At 37.3% G+C, this 27,669-nt stretch overlaps 1 protein-coding gene across 2 annotated transcripts in view; it reads left to right on the top strand.

Moving 5' to 3' along the window:
- Window positions 1-559: 559 nt before the first annotated feature.
- The window catches only part of FAM171B (family with sequence similarity 171 member B), a 78,178-nt gene continuing 51,068 nt past the window's right edge, over window positions 560-27,669 (top strand). The window contains exon 1 of one of the 2 annotated variants that reach the window (XM_017545055.2): window positions 560-901. In XM_017545055.2, coding sequence (XP_017400544.1) covers window positions 667-901 — 235 coding nt within the window. In that variant the 5' untranslated portion in view covers window positions 560-666. The remainder of the gene's footprint in view (window positions 902-27,669) is intronic. The other variant, XM_017545054.2, reaches the window with a different exon arrangement.

The following is a 27,669-nucleotide window of genomic DNA, read 5'->3' as shown; positions in this document are numbered from 1 at the left end:
TTGGAACAAATGAAAAGTGTAGGCTAGAATTAGACAAAATGTAATTAAGAATATTTTAGATATGGAAAGAAATTCCCACTAGGGCAGAGAAAGGAAGTTTAGTCAAAATCCGGAGCGCTGCAGCTTAACTTCTAGCTAAGCCTCTTTGGTTGAGATCCTGGCTTTTTGATCCGTTGGTGCCACGTTATGTGCTGGATGGCCGTAATCAATATACCACTATCTCTGCTACTTTGGGCTCAGGTGGAGAGAATTTTACTCCACTTTCTGCAGATTCTCCCCGTGCCTCAGTGGGGAGTGGAGGCTATGAGGGTCTATCAGCTCCCAGAAGGCCTCCCTTTCCTGTTTCCCTAGGGGCCTCCACCCGGGCTTCAGCCCCAGCATCCGCGCCCTCTCAGAGCAGCCCGGCCCCAGGTGGCTGCAGGGCACGGGGCCGCGGGCCCGGACTCGCCCCTCCCCGCGCGTCACGTGCGCGAGGATGCGAACTCCCCCTCCCTCCTCCTCCTCCCCCACCGCCTCCCGGGCTTCCTCCTGCTCCCGGTGAGGGAGTGCTTGGCAGACGGCGCGAGGGGGAGCGAGCGAGCGGGCGCTGCCGGGAGCCCGCAGCCCTGGCGCCCGCCGCAGCCCGGAGCCCCGCAATATGCCGCCGCGGCCCTCTGGCTCTCGGCCATGGCGAGGCTCTGCCGGCGCGTCCCTTGCACCCTGCTTCTCGGCCTGGCCGCGGTGCTGCTGAAGGCGCGGCTGGTCCCCGCGGCCGCCAGAGCTGAACTCAGCCGCTCCGACCTCAGCCTCATCCAACAGCAGCAGCAGCAGCAGCAGCAGCAGCAACAGCAAAAGCAGCTAGAGGAGGCTGAGGAGGAGAGGCCAGAAGTGCCTGGGGCATCCTCCACCTTGACGGCTCCAGGTAGGTCCTGGCTACCCAGCCCGGCCTTTCAGGCTAGGCCGGTGATCTCTTATGGCCTCGCCGGCTTCCTCGCCTGTTCCCTAGCCATCCCCATCCCCATCCCCATCCCCATCCACTTGCTCGTCTCTATCACCATCCCTCCTAATCTCTCTCCCTAGACTGGCTGTCCAGGCTTGGGTCCCTAGATCTGGTGTGGGAACCTTCCCTTTGGGTAATGAGCTTTCTGGGCAGCTCAGCACTGCAGTGGGTTGAAGAGGGTCTGGAAAGCTGAGGGTGGGTGACTGCCTGGGTTGATTTGATGATCTTTTTCGTCTCCCTCCCTTCTTCCTGAATTCTACCCTCCTCCCTGGGAATGACCGTACACACACACACACACACACACACACACACACACACACACACACACACACACACACACGGTTCTTAAATCCCTTAAGCATTTTGTTCTCTATCCTCTTCTCTCCTAGAGACTGAGAAATCTTGCCATGGACACCCACACACCCCTTTCACCATTTCTCCCTGCCTGCTGTATTTAAATTTAGCCATGGAGGGAGAAATCTTGATGTATTTTATTATTTATTTCTCTTTCTCCTTATCCCAGGAAGGGTTTAAGGGTTCATCTTATTGCAAAGAATGCCTTTAGTACAATAAGATGAAGCAAAACAAAATCAAATAGGAGTTTGTAATTGAAGAAAAGGGAAAAGGAGAGGAGAACACATGAGGTAAAGTCTGGAGTGGCATTCCTACAGCAAAAACCTATCCCTAAAGAGGAAAATCTCCTTACTTGTTAGTAGAACTTAAATGAGGCAGATTCTTGACACTGTTCAATGAAGATGTAGAAATACGGCTGCAGTATAGGTGACTATAACAGTTCCCCGGTTCCTCTTTCCCACCATTAAAGCTCCATGGCTAAGCAAATAGCTGGATGATCCATGTATATTGCATCTCCCTACCCCCCCAACCCAGTTCGCTTCCTGGCTGTAGATGCTGTCTGTTATTTGGAAAGAAAAAAAGCCTTCAATTTTCTGGCACGAGGGCTTAGATTTTGTGAAACCAAAGTGAATTATATTATGACATTTGTTTTTGTTTTAAAATCCTGCCTGGTAATATTATATGAGTGCTGAAAATTAGATTTTAAAGAGTGGAATCAGCATCACATTTTGTATTGCTTGCTCATCATCAAAAAGCAGTACATAGGCATACCAGCTGTGATTCATGACACAGCCAGGATGATTTAATTCATCAGAGTGCGCTGAGCATAGGATGAAATCACCAAAGTGTGCAGGAAAGCATGTGTTTCTGACACCCTCTTACACCAATTAATAACACTCAAGTGTGGCTAAAAGTCTTTAAAGGTATGTAGCGTATGATGGTTTTCCTACCCAGCTTTTAATAACTGGAAGTGATAACAACATGGTTTGGGTGAGGCTGCTGTTAGACATGCTGTTCACTAAACTTAAGGAAATTGGATATAGCAGATTGATTGGCCTCATTAAAAGAGATATTTCATAAATTCGCTATGAAGCAGAAGCCTAGGAGAGTGTTTGTGGGTTTTATGGTTTGCAGTATATTTTTATTTCCCTTTGCTTTTCAGGAATATTAAATGGGTTTTGATTACTGCAATCTATATGTTATGATTAGGGTTATGAATAACTGCAATAATATTAAACCTGAATTGAGTATGCAAATTAAAATGTTTGCTTTCCAATGTTTGTGAGGGAATATTCTGAAAAGGATGATCGTCTGGGAAATTAGCAGTTTTTGTTTTATTTACCTATCAGATTGAGATAAAGAAACCACTATTCAATAGATTAAGCTAGAACCTGAAAAGTAACCTATGATGATTCTTCTTCCTCAAACACTAATTACCCAAGCCAATGGCAAACGAGAGAAATTCAATTGACTGCTGTTTTTGTTATTGGAATACCGAGTCTTATAATGCAACACAGCTTATAAACAAATTAAGTTAAAATATTCCTCTGAATGCATTGTGATCTCTCCATTGAACTGGTCTTCCTGTTTCAACCTTTGTTTGCCTACTGTTGTTCTCCTCATACAGCTAGGGATCTTTAAAAGAGACATTAAATAGGATCATTTCTGCTCACAGTCCTCCAATGGCTTCCCGTCTCTCTCATACTAGATGCCCAGATCCTGAAAATGGCCTACGAAGGTCTGGATCCTTTGTATCCTTCTTTCTCTCTTGTCTCATTTAGCCCTTACCCTAATTCACTCCACTGTAGCCACACTAGCTCTGTTTTCTTTGGCTTGCAAGAGGACCCAAGTGTTTGGCCTTTGCAGTTGCCTTTTTCTGTGCCAGGAATTCTGGAACTTCATATTTTTCAGGTTTGCTCAAGTGTCTCAGTAACTGAGAGGTCTTGACCAGGTGTTTAAAATGGTAAAATACACACCCTTTTGCCCTTACCCTGATTCATTCTCCTCCATGGTATTCACTATTCTCAGCTGTTCTAATAAGCCTGTTTTCTCCTGGTAGAACATAAGCTCTGGGAAAGCATGGACTTTGTTTTGTTCAGTGCTATATTTCTAGTATCTGGAAGAGTGCCTGCTTGGTACCCATAGACATTCAACCATTTGTTGAATGGATGTATGAATGAATAAATGTGCTGGTATCAAGGATCACTTTCATTTTCTTAGTAGTTGCTCCTCTTCATTGGATAAATTGGAGTTTAGCTGGGGATGTATAGAAATAAATGTTATGTAAGAAAATTTGTAATTAGAAATTATAAAGTATGTAAATTTTGGATCTTTAATTTTAGTTAATTTCAGTGTTTATCTTATGCTGACTATAGAAAACTGATTGATACCAGTACTTGGGCCTACTTACTAGGTTCTGTCAAGAATTTATTTTATTTATTTATTTATTTATTTATTTTGAGACAGTGGTGTGATCATGGCTCACTGCAGTCTCAACTCCTGAGCACAGTCTCCTGAGTAGCTGAACTACAGGTGCATGCCACTGCGCCCAGCTAGTTTTTTTTTTTTTTGTAGAGATAGGGTCCTGCTTTGTTGCCCAGGCTAGTCTCAAAGTCTGGAACTCTAGGCTCAAGCAATCCTTGTGCCTCAGCCTCCCAAAATGTTGAGTTTACACACATGAACCATAATTCGTTATCTGAATATATTTAATCCTCTTACGACACAGGACGGTTTTAACATATTATACCTTTAAATTACTCTGATTAAGCTTGAGTTCATTCTTTACCTCTGTATGATGCTTCCGATTCTTTGGACGTACCATATGAAAAACTGTAGGACTTTTCTCAGGCAAAATTTAGAAAACGAATATGATACATTCAGTGATTGATATATGACTAAGCCTTATCAGTCCATAGGAGAGAAACTGACCATTGCCCTTGCTTAGTATTATCTGGATTTTATCATTCTAAAAATGTATGTCTCTTTGTATTGCTGAGAAACAAGAAAGCAAGATTTAAAAAAAACTTGAATGTGAAAATTTTTAAAACTCAGTATTTTTAAAAAGTACGTTTCCATTTTCTCATTAACTTATAGAAACACCGTCTTCAGAGAGCAGTGAAAATAAAGGCTAAGGTTGGTATCCATCAAATCAGCTGTTTTCTCCAGTGTATGCAACAGCTCTTATTTCTCCATCTGTACCAGTATTTGTTAGAAATAAATATTTGAGGGTCCTGAGAATTAATTTGGGGGCGGGTGGTAGTTGAGACAACCATATTATATTCATTCTGATGGCCTATTAGATGGGAGGCATGCTGGGGTTGGGGGCGAGAGGAGCTGGGAAAAAATAATAAGCTCCATTTAAAATTCTCTATGTGAAGCAGAGACACAGGGGATCTCCAGGGATCATAGAAATGTCTTTTCAGTACAGAGAAAGCTTCTTGAGAGGCATATTTTCATGGTATGAAAAATATTGATTGCATATTTCAGTGATATCTCATTTTAAACGTTTTATTTTGGAAAATGTTAAATATATAGAAAGTAAGCAAGATAGTATAATAAAAGTCTGTACCTGTCACCCATCTTGAACAATGGTCAAAATTCTGCCGCTGTTTTTTTCACCCATACTTCTACCTGTTTCCACTACATGGGATTTGTTTTTAATTTTTATGGGAATATAGTAGGTATATATATTTATGAGGTACGTGAGATATTCTGACACAGACATAAAATGCGTAATTATCACATCAGGGTAAATGAGGTATCTGTCACCTCAAACATTTCTTATTTGTTTTATACACATTTCAGTTATACTTTTAGTTACGTTAAAATGTACAATAAGTTGTTGACTGCAGTTACCTCATTGTGCTATCAAATAGTAGATCTTATTCATTCTACCTAACACAATTTTATATTCATTAACCAACCCCACTTCCTCCCCCATCCCAATACCTTTCCCAGCCTCCCGTAACCATCATTGTAATCTCTATCTCCATGAGTTTAATAGTTTTAAATTTTAGTTCCCACCAATGTGTGAGAATTTGCAAAGTTTTCTGTCTGTGCCTTGCTTGTTTCATGTTCTCCTGTTCCATTTATGTTGTTGCAAATGAGAAGATCTCATCCTTTTTAATGTTTGAATAGTACTCCATTGTGTATATGTATTATTATTTTTTTTTTTTGGTCCACTATCTGTTAATGGACACTTAGGTTGCTTCCAAATCTTGGCAATGGTGAATAGTGCTGCAGTAAACATGGGACTACAGATATGTCTTTGATATACTGATTTGCTTTCTTTTGGGTATATACCTAGCAGTAGTATTGCTGGATCATATGGTACCTCTATTTTTAGTTTTTTGACGAACCTTCTACTGTTCTCCCTAGTGGTTGTACTAATTTACATTCCCACCAGCAGTGTACAAAAAAGTTCCCTTTTCTCTGCATCCTCAGCAGTATTTGTTATTGCCTATCTTTGGATAAAAGCCATTTTTAACTGGGATGAAATGATATCTCATTGTAGTTTTGATTTGCATTTCTCTGATGATCAGTGATGTTGAACACTTTTTCATGTACCTGTTTGCCATTTGTATGTTTTCTTTTGAGAAATGTTTATGCAGATTATTGGATTTTTTGCCTACTAAATTGTTTGAGTTCCTTATATATTCTGGTTAAAAACCCCTTGTCAGATGGATAGTTGGTAGATATTTTCTTCCATTCTGTAGGTTGTCTCTTCGCTTTGCTGGCTGTTTCCTTTGCTCTGCAGAAGATTTTGATGTGATTCCATTTATCCATTTTTGCTTTGGCTGCCTGTGCTTGCAGGGAAAGTTTCCCCAGTGTTTTCGTGTGATAGTTTCATAGTTTGAGGTCCTAGATTCAAATCTTTAATCCATTTTGATTTGATTTTTGTATATGGCAAGAGTAGTTTTATTCTTCTTCATAAGGATATCCAGTTTTCCCAGCACTATTTATTGAATAGACTGTCCTTTCCCTAATGTATGTTCTTGGCATCTTTATTGAAAATGAGTTCACTGTAGATGAATGGATTTATTTTGGGGTTCTCTATTTTGTTCCATGGTCTCTGTGTCTGTTTTTATGACAGTTACAATGCTGTTTCGATTACTATGTCTCTGAAGTATAATTTCAAGTCCAGTAATGTGATTCCTCCAAATTTGGCTTTAGTTTTTGCTAAGGATAGCTTTGGCTATTTGGAGTCTTTTGTGGTTCCATATAAATTTTAGGTTACTTTTTTCTATTTCTGTGAAATACATCATTGGTGTTTTGGTAGAGATTGCACTGATCTCTAAACTGCTTTGCGTAGTATGGACTGGGCTCTTTTTTCAATAGGCCCTTTTAGAGATAAAATGTACACATATAATAAATAAATGGGAAAAAATAAAAAAAATTAAAAAATGTACACATATAAAATGTACATATTTTAGTCTCTTGACAAATAGATATACCCATGTAAACATCACCCTATTGAAATATAGATGTCTATATCACTTTAGAAAGTTTCCTTGTACCCCCTTCCCAGGCAATTCCTGTCCCTCACCTGGAGACGCCTGCTGTGTTAATTTTGTTTTCATCATAGATTAATTTTGCGTTTTATAGAACTTCACAAAATGGAATCATATAGCACTTGTCCAGCTTCTTCAGTTTAATATAATTTCCATAGATTTTATTCATTTTGAAGCACATTTAGTAGTTTATTCCTTTTTATTGCTGAATAGTATTCCATTGTATGAATTACCACAGATCAGTTTATTGACTCTTCTGTTGATGGATATTTGGGTTGTTTCCAGTTTTAACTATTCTGAATGAAGCTGCTACATTCTTATATTAATCTTTGTGTGAACATGTTTTCATATCTGTTGAATAAATACCTAGGGGTCGAATTGCTGGGCCAACTGATATACTTTTGGAGTTAAAAATGTTTTTTTCCCCAGTATTTTAAGTAGCCGAAACCTACCTATCTTAACAAAATGATTACTTAAAAAATAATGAAATTTAATGTATAATATTACTGCATACTTTTTCTTAAAATAATTTAAACCTCTTTTTAACTTTTTTTTTTTCACATGGGCTCTTGCTCTGTTGGCCAGACTAGAGTGTAGTGGAGCGATCTCAGGGCACTGCAACCTCCACCTCCAGGGTTTAAGTGATTCTCCTGCCTTAACCTCATAAGTACCTGGGATTATAGGTGCCTGCCACCATGCCTGGCTAATTTTTGTATTTTTTTTAGTAGAGATGGGTTTCATCATGTTGACCAAGCTGGTCTCAAACTCCTGACCTCAGGTGATCTGCCCACCTCAGCCTCCCAAAGTGCTGGGATTACAGATGTGAGCTGCCACACCTGACTAACTTTATTTTTTAATTATATATATTATATTGAAACAACATGTTTTTATTGGCTTATACATAGTGAAATAGCTACTATAGTCAAGCAAATTAACATATCCATCCTCTCACATAGTTACTTTTTTTGGTGTGGTAACACCAAAATCTACTCTCACCAAGTTTCCAGTGTACAGTACAATATTCTAACTATAATCCTCATGCTGTACCTTAGGTCTCTAGACGTATGCATCTTACATGTCTGCTACTTTGTACTTCTTGTCCCACATCTCACCATTTTCTCCTGCCCTTGGCAGCCACTTAAATCTCCCATCCATAAAAGCACTTATTTACTTACTTTTTTCTTTCAAGGAATTTGAAAAATCCATAGGAAAAGTGGGATTAGAAATTAACTAAGTAATCATGCTTCAAAGGCCATATTCCTAGATGGGGTAATTATGATTTCTTTCCAGGATTTTAATAACCAAAAGGAGTTATTTCTTGGTGTCGATAACGGGTTGAAAAACATATGCCATTGTGTTGAATTTGAGTCCAGTTGTTTTAGTAGTGGTTTTACAGTGTTCTTAATGTGACTAAGTAGGAACTGTACCAATTATTTTTCTGAAACAAAGCTCTTTCCCCAAGTATATAAATATTGAACTTGATTCTCTTTCAGTGTTCTGTCTGACTAGGTTAGCTCTGGTATTGTTGTCATTCATTTATTTGGCTTAGTGTAATGTTTCTTAATTTTCTTTTGTCCAAGTTTCCTTAGCTAGGAAATGGATACACTGCTTTTCATTCACTACTGGTAAAGTTTGCTTTGAAATACTTATCTGGGGCTGGGCACAGTGGCTGACACATGCAATCCTGGCAGTTTGGGACGCCAAGGTGGGTGGATGACAAGGTCAGGAGTTTGAGACCAGTCTGGCCAATATGGTGAAACCCTGTCTCTACTAAAAATACAAAAAAAAAAAAAAATTAGTCAGGCATGGTGGTGCATAATCCCAGCTACTTGGGAGGTTGAGACAGGAGAATTGCTTGAACCTGGGAGGCTGAGGTTGCAGTGAGCTAAGGTCAAACCATTGAACTGCAGCCTGGGCAACAGGGCGAGACTCTATCTCAGGGGAAAAAAAAAAAAAAAAAAAACTTACCTAGAAGAGTCTAAAACCATGAAAAGTATGTGTGGTAGTGAAATGCAGTCCCACGTTCTTGAACAACAAAGACATTTTCTGAGAAATGCATCATTAGGTGATTTTGTTATTCTGTGAACATCATAGAGTGTACTTACACAAACCTAAATGGTACAGCTGCTACACACCCAGACTATATGGTATAGCCTATCACTCCTAGGCCATAAATCTGGACAGCACGTGACTATACTGAATACTATAGGCAGTTGTAACACAATTTTAAGTATTTGTGTATTTAAAGATAGAAAAGGCAAAGTAAAAATGGTATTATACTCTTATGGGACCACTGTTGTCATATATGTGGTCTGTTGACCAAAACATTAATTGGTATATAACTGTGTACACTAAAGAAAACAGCTCTGTTTGCTTTGAAGATTCTGTCTGGAGACTCTTTAATTGGCCTTTTTTGTCAGCACAATTCACATGTCCAAGACATATCAGATTCTGTGCCATTTAATTTTTTTTCTTTTATGATTGTTTGTGTCACAGTGACTAGGCTGTATTCTTACATACTTGTTAATAATGTCTGTGAATATAAGGCCAGTTCATTTGGGCCTAAAATGAGTGAGTGATTCAAAGTGCCATTTCATGTAGGGCAGCAGGTGTCAGGGAAATGGTAATCACTTTCCATCATGATTAATGTGTCAAATATGCCTCAGGGACCTAGTGAACCAGAACTGTTAAATGCCTCAGTAATGTATTACTCTTTAAACCTTGAGTTGATAATGTCAAAGTTCTTCATATTAATGTTCTATATCTTACACAGAAAGTGAGATTTAAAATTAATTTCATTTATGTGTGACATTTCAATTTCTATTTAATATGGTTTTTTTTCCTCAAGCAGATTTCTATATCATAAAAATTTAGGGGATAATTTAAGATTTAAGTAAATATTTCATTTGTCAGTATAATCACTTCTTGCACTTAGTTTTTTCCTGTTCAGTAAAGAAATAGTTTTTATAAATTATATATATCTTTATATTTATGTTATATACATCTATATATATTTATAAATTATAAATAAATCTTTATATATATTTATAAATTATAAATAAATCTTTATATCTATAAATTATATATATATATTTATAAATTATATATATTTATAAACCGTATATATATATTTATAAATTATATATATATATTTATAAATTATATATATATATATTTATAAATTATATATATATATATATATTTTTTTTTTTTTTTTTTTGAGATAGAGTCTCACTCTGTCCCACAGGCTGGAGTGCAGTGGTGCAGTCTTGGCTCGCTGCAGCCTCCACCTCCTGGGTTCATGGGATTCTCTTGCTTTAGCCTCCCAAGTAGCTGGGATTACAGGCATTGAGCCACTGTGCCCAGCCAAATTACATATTTTTAATTCACTTGCTAGCTCTTCTGAGATGTAGAACACTTACTTGGCTAAAACAACAGCAATTTGTATCTATGGATCCCAAATGCTAGCTGGGTTTTAGGTGACCAGTTGACTGGTCAACTGGTAGAAATGTTCAGCTTCAACTCATAGCTCATGCTGTGAGGTCCCTGGGCTCCAAAGACACTGTAGAATTCCATATCCTTTGTCCTTTCTAAAATAAAATAAAACCAGTGTTCATGCTTTTATCCCCACTGACCTATTCCTCTGCGTTTTAATAATGGGAACATGATACAATCAGAAACAGGATGGGTAGATATGTGATTTGTTTTTCCTAATGGGTTAGCTATAACCAGGAGTTAGAGACAGCAGATGTCCTGGAGTTTGACGCATTCCACCCTTGCCTCCTTTCCTGTGTTTTGGGAAAGGGTAAAAATTAAGATGTCAATTATAGCTCAGTATAATTAAATGAATTATGTTTCTTTAAAACTTGAAACATGCTGCTAATGTTCTTTGACATTTGCATGAGTAGTGTTTGTTTATAAATGTCTGGATGACTGAAACAAAATTACCAGGAAAAATAGCCATTTATTGTAAGAATGAAATAGATGAAGAACGTGCTTTTGTGTAAGGGGAGAAAATGTCACCAAAATAATGGGCATAGTAGAATAACAAACCATTCATGGATCAATGATAAGGGTATGTCATGCAACGGATTATGGTTAATTCTGTTTGTATACCTGAACTTAAAAAACCCATCTACTTATTTATATTTAAGTGAACTGATACTTTCCAAGTATTTGTGTTTAAAGACAAATAACTTCTCTTCATAAAATAAGTACTTCCTGACGTATATTTTTTAGTGTATTTGTGCTGTTTGATTCCGGAGGTTTAGCAGAAAAGCTATGACTTAATACTTCCAGAAACTCCAGTTTCTTTATATTAATCAAAATTTGACTATAAAAATTTTATACTGTTGTATGAAACATCTAATCCTATTTACAATGAAGCAATGCTGATATTGATTAAAATATCTAATTATTTTTTAAAAACAAAAGTATTCCCTTCCTAGGTTATACTATTCTTTATAATAAACTTTCTTAGAATCATAGGCTCTTATACATAGAATGAGGTAAAAATGGCCTTCTTTTATGTGCTTTGCTCTGGCAATGTTAGAAAAGGATAAGACACGAGCTAGAAACCCTTAAAATACATTCTTTTAAGGTAGACACCCTTAAAAGAAATTGTGGTAACACTGGCAGTTACAAAGTCTGATAAAACTGTTAGGGATAATTTGATTTCCTTCATAGCAAATATGATGGGGTGAGCTTGTTCATAATTAAAAATTTTCACTACCAATTGCTTCAAGTTTGAATCACAGAAGTCAAAAGAATGTGTATTTTAAAATTTCAAATAGGAAAGAAGTCTATGCACCAATAAAGCTGGGCAAATGTAGGGTGTAAAGAGGTTGAAAATGAAGACTTTGGAGGCTCAAGAGAAGAGAGAGGGAGTCAGGTAAGTCAATAGTCTGTGGAGGAGGAAGGGCGTCACAAGCAGTGAATCTTTTTTTACCCCATGCATATGTAAAGGACTCTCATTCCTTTCTACTTTATTGCTGCAGGGGAGGCAAGCCCCAAAGTAGGGCTTAGCCTGTGAAAGTTCTTGGCTTTGCCCAGGAAAGTATTCAGTGATGAGTCAGTGGTAGGGTAGAGAACTAATGTTTTGTTAAAGCATCAGTGTTACAGCTCCTATGATGTTATAACTCAGTGACTGTTCCTGCAATGCAGCACTACCCCATAGGCAGAGAGTAGCAGCTCTGAGCAGTTTTGCAGTCATATTTATACTTACTTTTAACTACATATACTTAAATGATGGTTTATGTAGTGGTTTCTAGGGAAAAGGCAGTAGCTTTTGAGTTGTTGGGTCATTGCCATGGAAAGGAGCGGTAATTCCAGGGTGTTGCCATGGCACACAGTGGGCACGACTTATGGAAAGCTGCTTCTGCCTTGTCCCTGTTTTAGCTAGTCCGCTGTTTGGTATGGTGTCCAAGTCTCGCCTCCCTACCTCATGGCAACCCAGAGGTTCTAGGGAGCCAATAGAAGGGTGTAGGGAGGTCCTGAGAACCCTGAAATTAATTAGACAATCTGCAATTATCTAGTGTTCAATGTGCTTTGAGATTTTCAAAGGCATCTCTGACCCGTGAAAGGGGTCAGAAAACCTACCATGGTTAATTAAGCCTTTGTAAGTGGACTCAATAAGAGAACAAAGGTAACATTCAGACTCAAATAACAGATCAAAAAACATTGTATTTTTCTAACATGTGAAGGGTTTTTTTTTTGTTGTTATTGTGTAGCTATGATGGGTAAAATTAGCAAGCATGACAGCAGTATAACCAATCCAACCAGAAGGCTCTAAACCCTTAAAAGATGTGATTGTTCAGAATGCACATATCTCAGTCACTTCTTTCAACGTTGGTTTCTCCATTCTGCTGGTGGAATGGTTGCCAATATGTAATAAATATCTTCTGATAATCATATGACTTTGAATTGTCTCATATCCAGGTTTTGTTATATAATAAACAGGTGGGATACCTTATACCTGAAAAAACCCCTTTGTTTAGAATTCATTGGTAGTCGCTCCAGAAACTTTCTGCATCTTGGCTTTTGACTCTTCCACTGAAAGATAGTCACTGAGATTAAGTTAATAATCTTAATATGGGCTCTGATGATTTTCCAGTCACCTGCTCCCTTCAGGCCTGATTATATAAACCTCAGTCAGTTTTAGCAGATGAGGGCGTACCCTGGTTGTTAGTAATTCCCAAATAAGGCATTTAGAAAAACCTAAACCTTTTCCTCCCTCCTGAGATAAGTATTAATCTTTGGTCTCTAAGCTGTTTTGGGGTCAAAATAGTAACTTCAGCCTATAGTGATTTAAGTGTGTAATTTAACTTGCTACTTTTATCATCAGTGCTGGTCCAGGATTTTGGAATTAATATTATATCTAAACTCAGTGAAACCCATATTTTTCTTTTTTTTCATTCACACCTCTCATGGTATCATTAATAACTGATTACATTGGAAATGCAAGAGACTATCAAAATAGCAGAGAGCATTTCTGTACTTTAAGGCCTAGCTCTGTCTTACAGAAATTTGTCTTTCACTTGGAAATCCAAAAGGAGAAATTTGCATCTCAGCACATTCTGATGTTCCAAAGATAAATAATAGCATATGTTGAGCTTGGAAAGCAGCAGCTTTAGAGAATAAGCTAGGCATAGAAATTAAGGTGAAAAAGATATAGACACCCCTGATAAATCCCAGTCCTGCTGTGGTGATTGTGCTTTCTGTATATAAGGACTGGCTTAAAGATCAGGACACTATGCAGGGACTGTACGTTGACTCATCATGAATCTAACAGCTTTGAGATAGGTTTGACAAAGGCAGATGAAAATATGTTGGCTCAATTTACTCTGCTTTCTTCCCTATCAATACCCCTTATCAATAGTACAGTAGAAAGTCTATAACTCAAATAATTTGCAATTTAATAATTATATATCAAAAATTATATATTGTTATAATCTTAACATTTGAAACTATAATGTACAGGTCATTAAAATATCCTTACATTCTGAAACATGAAAGTAGAAAAAAAGTTATATTTCTGTTTAACATTCTATGACTCTCTTTTCAGTCTCCTTTCCCTGAGGTGATCTCATCCACTCCAGTTGCTTTAAATATCGTCTGTATGCTAAGACCCCCTGGAGCTCACTCCTGAAACTATCTACCAGTTATTTTGATATCTTTATGTGGGTATATCACAGGTATCTCAGTTTAATAATGTCTAAGACTGGACTCTTGATTGCCAGAATAAATATTTCCTTCCTTATTGTTAATAAAAACCAATAAAGTGCTCCAGCAGCCAGTGAGTGAAAGTAGTTGGTGCTGTGCTTGTTACTAGCTTTACAATCCTCTTCATCTAATCAATCACCAAGCTCCATTTAGGAATCTACTTCCTAAATGTATTCCTCATCTGTTAATTTTTCCCCATCTTCACTGTCTCTGGTCTAACTCAGGTTACTCTTAGCACTAGCTCATATGAGCACATCAACCAGCCTCCTTATGTCCATTCTTGATGCTCTGAAATCCAGACTCCCCAGAGAAGCCTTGGGGATTGTTCCCCACCCTGCCCTCCCATAATGATTATTTCTAAGTACACGTTTAATCAGGTTTCTGATTACATTGAGAACCAAGTCAAAAATCGTAATGTGACCTGTAAGGCTTTGTGTGATTTACCACTGCAGTCTCAACTCCAGCTTCCTTCCCACTTCGTCACTGCTGCAGTTCTCTGTACCTAAGGAGTGACAGGTTTTGTGCCCCAGCGCCTTAACACAGGTTGTTTCTCTGTTTGTAACACTAGCCACATCCAACACAGGCACTGCCCATCCCCCACCCCAATCACCTGGCTAATTACATTCAAACTTCAGATATTAGCTTAAATACCACTTTTTTTTTTTTTTCAATTTCACATGTTTAATAACATTTGTTATTTTTGAAATATGTCAGCTTCTTTCTGGAACCACTTGCAGGCAATAGTTTCATTTATATTTTTTACAGATTTATCAATATATAATTCACATAGTATATAATTAACCCATTTAAATAGTTGAAGCTAATTATTTTTGGTACATTCAGATATGTGTGACCATCATCCAATCACTACTGGAGAAATTTCTATCACCTCAGAAAGAAACCCTGCACTCTTTAGCTATTAACATTCTTTCTTTCCCCCCCCCCCCATTTATTTTATTGCATTTTAGGTTTTGGGGTACATGTGAAGAACATGCAAGGTTGTTGCATAGGTACACATGTGGCAGTGTGATTTGCTGCCTTCCTCCTCATCACCTACATCTGGCATCTCTCCCCCTGCTATCTCTCCCCAGCTCCCCACCCCCCACCATCCCTCCCCTATTTCCCCCCAACTGACCCCAGTGTGTAGTGCTCCCCTCCCTGTGTCCATGTGTTCTCATTGTTCAACACCCGCCTATGAGTGAGAACATGCGGCGTTTGATCTTCTGCTCTTCTGTCAGTTTGCTGAGAATGATGGATTCCAGGTTCATCCATGTCCCTACAAAGGACACAAACTCATCGTTTTTGATGGCTGCATAGTATTCCTTGGTGTATATGTGCCACATTTTCCCTATCCAGTCTATCGTCGATGGGCATTTGGGTTGGTTCCAGGTCTTTGCTATTGTAAACAGTGCTGCAATGAACATTCATGTGCATGTGTCCTTATAGTAGAATGATTTGTAATCCTTTGGATAAATACCACTTTTTTTAAAAAAAAGATTTTTCCATTGACTTTCCAGTCTGAACTGGATTCCTCTCAGAGGCACCTTCTACCCTACTTGCACGAGGTCTGTAATTAATTGAGGGCTAGGCCCCTATTCCATATTTCCATATTTATCTTTTCCTTTAGTTTGGAAGCCAGATCAGGCCAAGTGCAATAATTGCTTTGCTTGGGGCTATATCCCTGTATAAATATTTATTGAATGAATAAATGAAGGTCTCCATATAGATAACTATTTGGGTAATTGTATATGTTTGTTCATTCACATGCTTGAGCTGGCTTCTCCAGACAGAGTATATATGAAAAGGATCTTATGTAGGGAAAATGATGTAGGACTTTAGGACTGATGTGGTCAAAGTATATGGTTTTGGATCAAGGTACCTGCTTTGAAAAACAAAATTTGGTGTTTACTCAAATTCAACACATCGTCTGATGGTTTATGAAGTTGGTGATAACATACAAGATTCCTACAAGACTAATTTTACTATTTCTTTTTAAACAAAATTCATCATCTGTTATTTGCCAGGCACTATGCATGTTGCCAAATAAATAGCAATAAAATACATTGTCACTGCTTGCAGAGAACACTCAGTTGGGACATAAATAAAAAGACCACAAATAATAATAGAGTATGATAAGTATATTTGAGCTTTGTATAGGCTACTGTGGAAACAGGTTTGGGGGAAAGTAATTTGGGCTGAGTTTCCCAGAAGAAAGCACACTTAAAGTGAGTCTCAAAATTATGTAGAATGGCAGAAAAAGGAAATTATTTTAATTTTTTACTGAGATCTATTTTTTCTTTTTGTGACAATAATAAAGTGGCAGACTTAAGCTCTGACATATTATCAATTATATTAAGTATCAATAGTCCAGATACAGCACTTAAATTACTGATTGGAAGACAGGACAAAAACCAACCAAAAGAAACATAACCCAACAACACATTGTCTGAAGGAAACTACTTCAGATATAATGATATACTTAGGTTGAAAGTAAAAAGATGGAAAAAGATACATCATGTGTACTAAGCCATTTTTGCCCTGCTATAAATACCAGAGACTGGGTAATTTTTAAGACAGGTGGTTTAATTGGCACATGGTTCTACAGGCTGTATAGGAAGCATAGCAGCATCTGCTTCTGGGGAGGCCTCAGGGAGCTTCCAATCATGGCAGAAGGCAAAGAGGGAGCAGGTCCCACCACATAGAGGAAGCAGGAGCAAGAGAGGGAGAGTGAAAGGTGCCATACTTTTAAATGACCAGATCTTAAAAGTACTGACTATGACAAGAAAAGCACCAAGGGGAAGGTGCTATACCATTCATGAGAAATCTGCCCCCATGATCCAGTCATCTCCCACAGGCCCCATCTCCAGCACTGAGGATTACATATCAACATGAGATTTGGGTGGGGACATACATCCAAACTTCATCAAGTAGTCTTTAGAATTTTACATTTTATTTCCTGTTTTTAGGGCTTATCACCCCTATTAGAAAAGGAAAATAAATATAGCTTCTTCCATAGTACCCACATTTCTTGAAGAAACCAGGCTGGTGATGCATCCTCCTTTCTTAAATAAGGAAACAATTCAGAATTCAAACATAAGCTCCATTTCTATCAGTTTATTGGGATCTGCTATGAGCTAGCAATTGGTATTTTTCCTTTTCATTGTTATATAATAGAAATACTTTCCCTTGCCACAAAAACAGTGGGAGTGTCACCATCTTGGCCCGACTGTGCTTTTCTGAACATATCAATCCTCAACATGAGTACAACACAGACCAGTTGTGTGATTATGTCTCCTATAACTTCTCTTTCCAACCTGCGCCAGCCTGCTGCCCATTTTCCCCAATCTATTGTGAAATGACTTCTTTTCTTTCCTTTTCAGTGACCTCAAACTTCATTTCCACACCCTACCACAAGGCAGTGAGTGATTTAAAATATGTTAATTATTGTGGTTTCAACATCTGAATTGAGACTTTTAAAAAATATAATTGCACATAGCAGTTGCCTGGACTTCTGTTAACTTGGAAAGTTCACGAAAACTAATAAATATCAGGAATTTTATATATTCATGAAATTTTCCTTTTTTCAGGTTAGCCTAGAGATGTACCCATAGCAAGAGGCCGCTTAACTGGAAATTACCGAATCAGAAGAAAGGGCATCACATTTACTTTAAGCTATATGCATTGATGTATTTTTGTAGATACAGCTGAAGTTTGTTCTTATCACATAAAGCACCTTGTCATGCAGTTTCTGCATTTTTAAAAATCCCTGAAATCCTGTAACTATTCCAGGCTGGGGGAACTGAGACACTGAAACAGGTGGCTTAACAGGAGAAGCATATGGGCTGACTATGGCTGTTCTCCCTCGGGCTCTAGCCCAGTATTCTTAGGGTACTTGTGTGGGATGCTGTGTTTTTGGGCTTTTAGAGACCAAGAGATTATACCACTTGCACCACCATTCAGAGTGTGAATTGTACTTATATGGAAGAGGAAACATATATTAAATCTGTTTAACGAAAGGCACTGTCTTAACCCAACAGATTTGCTTCCTTTTCCTCTTTAGACCTTATTTATTTCCACCATTTCTCTACTCACCCAACTTGGGGGGCATGGAATCTTCATTGATTCTGTCTTCTCCCTCTTTTTCAAGTGTCCAATGACAGTGTTTTTAGTGTCTGTTCCTGCTGTTTGATTTTTATGGCCACTCTCCCTGTCTAGGCCCCAGCACCATCTGTTTGCATGATTACAGTAATTTGTAAGGGCTCACCATTTTTTCTTCCTTCTAACTCAAACCATACCCTTGCTACAGGCTTCTTGCTGAAATGTTGTTTTCCCTAAATTTTCTTTTTTTTTTTTTTTTGTCATTAAAATTTGAAGTTTCCATGAGGCTTCTACCTCCAATTGTTTATAATGAACCCTTTGAAATATACTGAAAAATTGAAATTGAGTAATGAATACCATATGCTCTCTGCCAAGATACAATAGTTGTTAAAATTTCATATTTGCTTTACCTCTATTACCATCTTTCTACACACACACACACACACACACACACACACACACAGAGACAATATTTGCAGAACAAATCGAAGCTTACTTATATATACACCCTGAGTTTTCATCTCTAAAAGCTTCAGCATACCATTCTTAAGATCTAGATAATTTTCAGTGTACAAGTCATATTTATTTTTTGAAATGGCAATGGTAAAACAATTATTAAAAACTTTTAAATAAGCGATGTAAAAATGAGAAGAAAGTATAGAACTTCAAGTAATAAATGAATACATGAATCTTATAGACGGGTCTGGGGCAAAAAGAAGGTTTACTTTGGCCAGTTTTATTTGTGCAAATAGCATACTTTATTAATATATGTGCTCTGGAGTGTGGTAAGTCCAGGTGTTGTATGAAGGTAATAATTTAGCTACATACTCTTTTCTAGGCTTTCAATTTATTTTGTTCTTTGGTCATTTCCTACCAATCTGGGGTCATTTCCCATTGGTCAACTCTGCTCTTTGGCTATAACATTTATGGTGAATGTATATAGCATTGGCTGTCTGGTACTTCTTCCCAACTTTATTCTGATTATACTACCATCATCCTGCCACATTTGATGATGGAAATAGTAAGATGTAAAAACTTAGGAGTTGTCATCTGCTATAGTCCTCACGCTGCAGAGAAAACCAGCCAGACTGTTAATGGAAAGGATGAAGCCAGTAAACAGAAATGGAGTTCCTCGTTCCAGTCATTCCAGAGATTTGCATGGATAATTAACTTACCCTAGTCTGCTTATATCACCTTTCTTTGTATTCCATGACTTGATAAAAAAAAATTTTTTTTTGGCCTCAGCAAATTCTGGTTGGATTTCCATAACTTTAAACCAAAAGTCTTAACTAGCTCTATATATTATTTCTTACACTAAGCCCTAACTTCAAGAAAATTTTGTTTGTTGACACTTTCAAGTGTCAAGCAAAGTTTAAATTCCATTGACACTGCCCTACTTCTTCTATATCCCAAAGTCCAGCAGAAACCAATTTAGCTGTGCTTTCTCCATGAGACTTTTCTGGTCCCTGATTATCTAACTGTATCACTTATAATCTCTATTTGGTGAGTCAATATTTGATAGTATGGCATTTTAAATTAGTTTCTAATTGTTTCACCCATTTTATGTCCCAGAATGCCTTGTGCTTAGTAAGTGCTCAATAAAAGCATGTTGGGTTATAATATGTTATGAATATATATATTAAGGGAAGTATAGAAGGAATTAAGTGTCTTTGATTATGTATTTACTCCCAAAATGTTCAGGATAATTTAAACAATATTTACTTGACTTATTATTATCTTCCTTATTTTGCTAATTTTCCTAGAGTTTTCTAATGTTTAATTATCTAAGTGCACTGTTATAAGACATAGTCTCTCATTCTGCCTTTTTCTTTGTACCCATAGTATGTCCCAACATATGTTTAAATGGGCCTAATTGATAGCTGTCTGTCTCCTTGTTAGAGTAAGCTCCACGGACTGTAATCTCTTTGTTCTTCTGCTATATCCTCATGCCCCTCATAGTGCCAGACACATAATAGGTATTCCAACATTCTTTTTCATTAAAAAACCGTTTAAGATGTATGAGTTGGAGGTAAATGCTGATGGTATTAAAATGAATGGGAAGATGATGACTTGAGTAATACTGTAAGATGCTTTGAGTTGAAGAACTGTCAATCATGATATTAATATACTGTAGTACAATTCTTAAATCTGGAGCACTTTTTAGAGTCACTTTCTTTCCCTGTTCTGTATTTTTGTTTCTTTCCATTTCTTCTTTTATTTTTGTCTCTTATTAGCACTGAATTTTGTCACTTTTTGGTCCGTGATGAAAACCTCAGTTTTCAATAATTATCAAATAAAATTTCTATTTTCCACACAAAAAGAGCATAACAAATGAGAGCAATCAATAAACTGCTTTTTGGCACTTAAAAAAACTGGGTCACCAGCTAAACATCAGTTCATGGTTGTATTGTTGGACAAAAAAGACCTTGGTGAGTTTGAGACTTGAAGGAAGGCCTGTGTTACTGCCCTGGAGAGCGTGAAGTGAAAGGGTGGTGGTCTGAAGGGTTGTTAAGGGAGGCAGGACTCAGATCAGGGTTCTGTGCTGCTTATATGAACCAGCAGGACTGCCATTCATATAACTGGCAGGACTCATTCTAGGGCTGCATGATTTGGTGGCTAGAGCATGGGTTTTAGTGTGATGGCAACTGTAGTTTGAAATCTATTCTTCCCCTTCTTGGGAGTCTTGAGCAAACTTAATAAACTTCCTCTGGGATAGAATTATACCCTGCAGAATTATTGTTAAGTATTAGAGATAATATGTGTAAGTATAAGATAATATGTGTAAAATACCTAATTCAACAGATACTTAATAATTATTAGAGATTACTTTTAGTAAATTAAATCAGAAGTACAAATCTTTTATTAATTTATATACTACCAGCAAGGGTTGAATAGGTAGAGAGAGAGAAAAGGTATATACCTACCTTACAACTTTCTAGTAAATGAGGCCAGATTTGTTTTTAATGAAAACAAATTGTACTTCCTCTATAACAAATTGCACTTCCTGTAAATTCACTTTAAAAAGTGCATATGTTTGTGTAGTAAGAAGTATTAAGGCATATTGTGGAATAAAATTACTCTTTTTCTTTTAAAACAACCTAGAAACAATATTATCTTTGGAACATTACCTAAAACAAGAAAGCAAGAAAAATGTATTTGAAAGCCAAAAATCAGTGAGATATTTATCCGAGCTTTGACTTTTCACTGTTGTATTGATGCCTTTTGTTTTGAATTCAAACAGTAGTATTTATTCTTCTTCTGTCCAGAAAATCTTAACATGAGCTAGAATATTCCCAGCATACTAATAAGCTAACAAATACGGGCTGTGGTCCTGTGGAAAACTTTTTGTTGAAAAGATAATGTTCCTCTTTATGGGAAAAACAAGAATGTTTTACAGCTCTCTTTTTTCTTTGCTATTCTTGTCATTGTGGCGTCGTGGTGGATAGTATTATTTGTCCATTAAAATGGTGTGACTTTGAACAGTCTTTTTAGAATTCTGTGGAGCAGAGGAAATCTTTTTTTTTTATTTTACTTACCTCAAAGGAGTGGTAAATTATGTTTCTCTCTAGTATTGCAGTCATCACTCCACAACAGAGAAAGGCATTAACATCATAATGGAGGCAGCTGATTGATTAATATATTGATTAGATCTAGAAGAATGTGTTCTGTGAAATTTGAGGCTGGTTGAGTTCTCAAATTGATAGGGTATTTGCATCTAAATAGTTAAAAAAATTTCTAATGTTAACAATATTCACAAGTAAAACAACCTTTTATGTGATTTTTGTTAAAAGATGAGATGAAAGAAACTACACATTAAGAGAAAAGTGTCTGGAAATTATTTACTATTTATTCTGTGCCTGCAAGTAGGAAGCAGAAGAAAGTCATGAATTATAAAGGCCAAACAGGATCTGTCAGGAGTTTACCAAAAATTCCTAATTATGTTGTAAATTGTGTACAAATTAAAGTAATACATCAAATGAAAGTTTAGAATTGGCAGGACAAAAAAGAATCAGAGTTTCATTTAGGAATTATTTTTAGTTCACTTTGGTTGTAACTGAAAATAGAGGATTCAGTCACATTAAAATGATCTTTTTTGCTCTGTGCTTTCAGAGCCCTGCTAATGGCAGGCAAGTATCATCCCTGTACTTGTGTTGGGTTCACAGGAATCACTTCCTGAATAGTTAGGTTGATGGATAAATGTTTGCTTCTTGATCAGTTAGGTGGAAATGATCGACAAGTGTGGCAAAGGCTAATAAGGCACCTGTGTCCAGGTAGCGGCTAAATAAAAGGTTTGAAGATTGCTCAGTTCTTAAGCTAAAGCAGTCTGTGTTATTCCCTCAGGCTTTGTCAGAAGAGCAAGAATTAGAAAAATTTATTTCAGAGGTGGTAATTCCTTAAAGTCTATAATAAATATGATATGCCAAACTGCAAAATGGAAAATTATTCAATAGTCAAATAGAGAGATGGGCATAGAGTACAAATCTCACATTCAGTATAACAAGGGCAGGTAAACATTTATTACACCCAGAATCTCTTTGGCTTGCTCTTTGAAGGAACTGAGGGTGTGTGTGTGTATGTGTGTATTGGGGGCGGGGGTTGTTTTTTTGTTTGTTTTTTGTTTGTTTGTTTTCTGAGACTGAGTTTTGCTCTGACACCCAGGCTGAAGTATAAGTGGCACAATCATAGCTCACCGCAGCCTCAACCTCCTGCACTCAAGCCCTCCTCCCACCTCAGCCTCCCAAGTAGCTGGGACTACAGGCACATGCCACCATGCCTGGCTAATTTTTTAATTTTTTATAGAGACAGGGACTCACCATGTTGCCCAGGCTGGTCTTGAACTCCTGAGCTCAAGCAGTCTTCAGGCCTTACCCTCCCAGAATGATAGGATTACAAGCATGACCCACCACACCTGGCCGGGACTGAGTTTTTTGGTTTCAAGGTACTGTTTATAAAGGCAGAGAGGACATAAACACAAAAATATAAGGCAGGATTTCATAATATGCTCTGTTAACATTTAAAAGTGCTGTGGGAACTCAGGGAACAAGAGACAAACTTTCAATTATAAAGGAACTGATTTCCCAACAATTTATTATGTAATTACCTGCTTTTTGATAACCATATTTTGATCACCTACATGAAAGAGGGTGGCTGGAAAGTAATAGAAATTTTCTTTGCTATTTGTCTCTAGATAGAAGTGTAGCTCACAGAACTTAAGCAGGAAATAGGAACTAAGATTTCAGTTTGTATTTTTATATTTATTCACATTTACCATAGTAATAAATTCTTCCACTTCTATTTTTTTTATTAAATTTTTAAACCTTTGAGATTTCAAACATAGAAGCAAAGCTTATATGTGATGGGTACCCATGTGCTCACCACTGAGATTAATCAGATATTAGCTTCTTGCTCTCTTTGCTTTACCTTTGTCTCTCCTTGTTGTCAAAATCTAAATTTAAGTTTAAATTGTTTTTTAGAGACAGGCTTGATCTGTTTCTCAGGCTGGAAGTCTCACTGCAGCCCCAAACTCCTGGGCTCAGGGTATCCTCCCACCTCAATGTCCCTAGTACCTGGGACTATAGGTGTGGCACCACCATGCCCAGCCAATTTTTAATTTTTTTTTTTTTTGGTAGAGATAGGGTCTCCCTATATTGCCCAGGCTGGTCTTGAACTTTAAGGGATCATCCTGCCTTAGCCTCCCAAAGCACTGAGCCACCTTGCCTGGCCTGTCTTTTAAGAAATAAAAATCAAAGAATCAAGCCTTCATTTTCATCCCTTTTCCTTCCCTACCCAGAATTAATCACTGTCTTAAATTGGTGTCAATCATTTTATGTTGAAAAAACTGTAATAGATGTATATACATATTATACATATCCTTTTGCAGTTTTTTTCACTTCATGTTTGAAGGACTTACCTCATTGATATATTTACATCTCATTAACTTACTATAATTACTGCAAAATACTACATTGTATAAATAAGCTACACTGATGGACAGGTAGGCTTTATTTTTTGGTTTGGTAGTATGCAGGTTGCAATGTTCTGTTTAGTAGGTATCTCCTTTTAGAGACGTATAACAATTTATATAGCGTTTATACAAAGAAATGGAATTGTTGAATTATGTGGTATGTACATTTACAACATTTCTAGGTCTGTGTAAGTTCCCTTCAAAAGTAGTTGCACAGTTTGCATTTTCCTGGTTAATAACACAATATTTTTCATGTTTTTCCTCTTCTATTTTTCTGAGAGTTGCCCTTTTGTTGTACTTACTGTAGTAATACTTCAGGGCCAGTTGCGGTTCTAAGCACATTGTGAATATTATTTTATGCAATCCTCTGATAGCCCTGTGAGGTATATCTGTTAGTCAGGTGCTGTCATTGCGCTCATTTCAAAGATGAAATTCAGGCAGACAGGTAGTGTCACTTGCCACAGTGACATGGGTAGTGAGAGATGGAGCTGAGTTAGAACCCTGGCTGTTTGGCTCTTAAACTGTACAGTGTCTTTGGAAAAAGGGGCTATCCTTACTCGTGAAGTCAGAGCACATTTTTGAAAATAACAGTGGTACTTAATTACTCTTTTAAAAAATGTAAACAAAGAACCATGATTAAAAAGAAATATTTAAAACCTAAGTTTATGGGAATCTCTGAGCCCAAGAAATTGCATGCAGAATTTTTGTGTATTTATGAGTGCACGCTTTTCTTTGCTAGGGGTTGCGGGGGCAGTTGGGATGGGAGTAAGGAGAGATCCATACATAAACAGGGTTCTCAAAGGGATTATGTGATTACTGTTCTGGTATTAAGAGGAGAGATCTTTTACATGGAGTTACATCGTTGAATCACCAAGATGGGCTGACTTTAAAAGTTCATTTATGTTTCTTTCCAGGAGGACAGTAGATGAGCCTGCTGTAATGGATGCTTCTGATCAGATGCCCCTCCCATTTCTCTGTCTCCTCCTCTCTTGCATTCCATGCGGTAGTCAGGCTTTCCTGTCTGCAGTTCCTGCTGGCTGCTATCTTAAGCCTTAGTATTTTTTTTCTCTCTATCTGGAAGTCTCTTTTGTCTGGATAACTTCTGCTTGTTAAGGTGAGCAGAGACTTTCTGGTGTCACCTTTCACTTCTATCAGGAATCTTTCTGGAACTTCCCAGTCTGGGCTTGCTGTGTGTTTCCAAAGCACATGACTTATTAAAGCAAGCTCTCTTCACGCTCAGTTGTAGTGACCAATGCATTTGTCTGCAGCCTCCTGCTAAACTATCCAGTCCTATGGAGTATGGTCTATTGCTGTTTTGCTCTGTTTGGCTGACGGTCAGTGCCTGTCACCTTGATTGACAATTATTAGATTCTCAATAAATGTTACCATAAATAAATGAATATTATTTCTGTTCACCTGCTTATTGAAACTCAAAAATTTTAGTATCATTTAAAATTTCCCCAATCTCAATATTGTGTCACTTTCCAGATCCAAAATGTATTTGCTTCGGATCCTCTTTTGTCACTGCCTCTGCTCTAATTTTGATTTTCTTTTCTTGCTCTTAAACTACTTCAATAGCTATACCCAGTTCTGACTATCTAAGGCCGTTTTACAAATTGCTCCCAGAGATACCTTTCTATTCCAAAAAGGTCTTGATGCACACAGTTCAACCTTCCTTACATCAGCAGCGGAATGAAATCCAGTCATCTCCCTTGTTCCCAGGCTTTTTTCTTGCTACAGCTGACTGTCATTCCCTTAACATGGCATTTATTTTTTTTTTTCAAACTTTGTACCTTTTCTTATGTTATTCCTTCTTCCTGATGTGCCTTTGACTCAACTCTAGGTTTTTAAATCTATCGACTCTTTCAAATTCAGTCTCAATTATTTCCTACTTGAAAATATCTCATATTCCCTCATTTAGAATTCATATTTCCCTTTTCTTTATCCCTATAATACTTTGTTCATATCCTTTTGTATGCCTTTTCCCATTAGATTTTGAATTAATTCAGGCTTGAAATTGGGTAATATTAAATATACTTACATACACATCTAACACAGCTGGCTGCTAACACCAAGGAGGTGTTGAATAAACAGAAGCTGTTATGCCGTATACTCCCACTGGACCTGGCGTTTTACTTAATGCCTGGTCAGTGTTCAGGTTTACTGAGGCAAATTTAATTGATATCTTAATTTGTAAAAAAACACTGAGATGCTACCTATGGGCTTTTCTTTTGTATGAAATGTGTACTGCACATGCGTTGTATCATGTTTGCTTTTTCTTTTATGATATTTCAATTTAATATTTTTCTTATTCTGCTTAGAATTTCCAGGCCGTCCTGGCAGTATAGTAGCTATCTACTAGTGCTGCAGACTGCACCCCATTCATGCTGTGCTATTCATGCTTTGCTATGCTTTAGGCCCTCGGTGTTCTCACAGCACCTGAATTTCTGTTTACTGGTCAGCATTCCTTTCAGATGTTAATTACAGGGAAAACACTACAATTTACTAAGGTGTCAGAGAAACATTGGAGAAAATACTCCAACTAATTCTGTTTAAATCTAACCACTTTCCCCACTCTCCCAGCATGGTGTGTCCAATCTGCTTAAATGAAATGCCAACAGTAGGTTCAAACCCTTTCTAAGGACATGCTGAAGCATGTATCTTGCAGTTTCTGAGTTCCATTTCTTTCTTCATTGATCTAAACATACTTTGCACATTGATAGAACAAGGAGAGAAAGCCTTCTGTAAAAGGGAAAAATGGATATTTCATTAAGTTTTCCCCACTTTATTTCACTGTAAATAAATTATGTGAGTTCACCAATGGAATCCCAAAACAACAAAATAACGTCTGTTGAACTGTTGTTACTCTCCGTCAGGCTATTATTTGTGTGTTTAATTTTCTTTATAAGAAGCTCTCTTAACCTATCAAGAGTCTGTTGTAAGAAAAAACAAAACAACAGTCTTGGGAATGAAAGGTAAGTTAAAAGAAAATATAATAATTTCAAAGCATACCCAACTTTCTTTTTCCTTGTTAACTCCCTAGGGAGACAGGAGCAGTCACATTGATTTATCGAATACAGTAAAATAAAGTAGGAATACTCTCCTCCTTACAGTATAAATTGGTATCACATTCTGGAAAACATTTTAGCAATGCATATCAAGAAGCTATGAACAGTTCACAGCTTTGACCTATTATCTCTCCTCCCCAGGAAACAATTGAAAATTCAGACAAAGGTATATGAAAATAAATTTTGATTAAAGCATTGTTTGCAAATGTGAAAAATTAGGACTAAACATATGCTAATAGGAAAATAGTTAAATAATTCATAGAATTTTCTTAAGAAACAAGATAATTTTAGAATTTTTCAATACCGTGGTTACATGTTTGCAATATAATCTTAACTGAAGAACACAGCATATCATATTCTTTTTTTTTTTTTGAGACGGTCTCGCTCTAGCCCAGTCTAGAGTACAGTGGTGCAATCTCAGCTCACTGCAACCTCCACCTCTTGGGTTCAAACAATTCTTCTGCCTCAGCCTCC

The sequence above is a fragment of the Cebus imitator genome, unplaced genomic scaffold, assembly GCF_001604975.1.
Source record: "Cebus imitator isolate Cc_AM_T3 unplaced genomic scaffold, Cebus_imitator-1.0 Scaffold176, whole genome shotgun sequence".
Taxonomy (NCBI): Eukaryota; Metazoa; Chordata; class Mammalia; order Primates; family Cebidae; genus Cebus; species Cebus imitator.
This window is presented reverse-complemented; position numbering and strand designations above follow the sequence as displayed.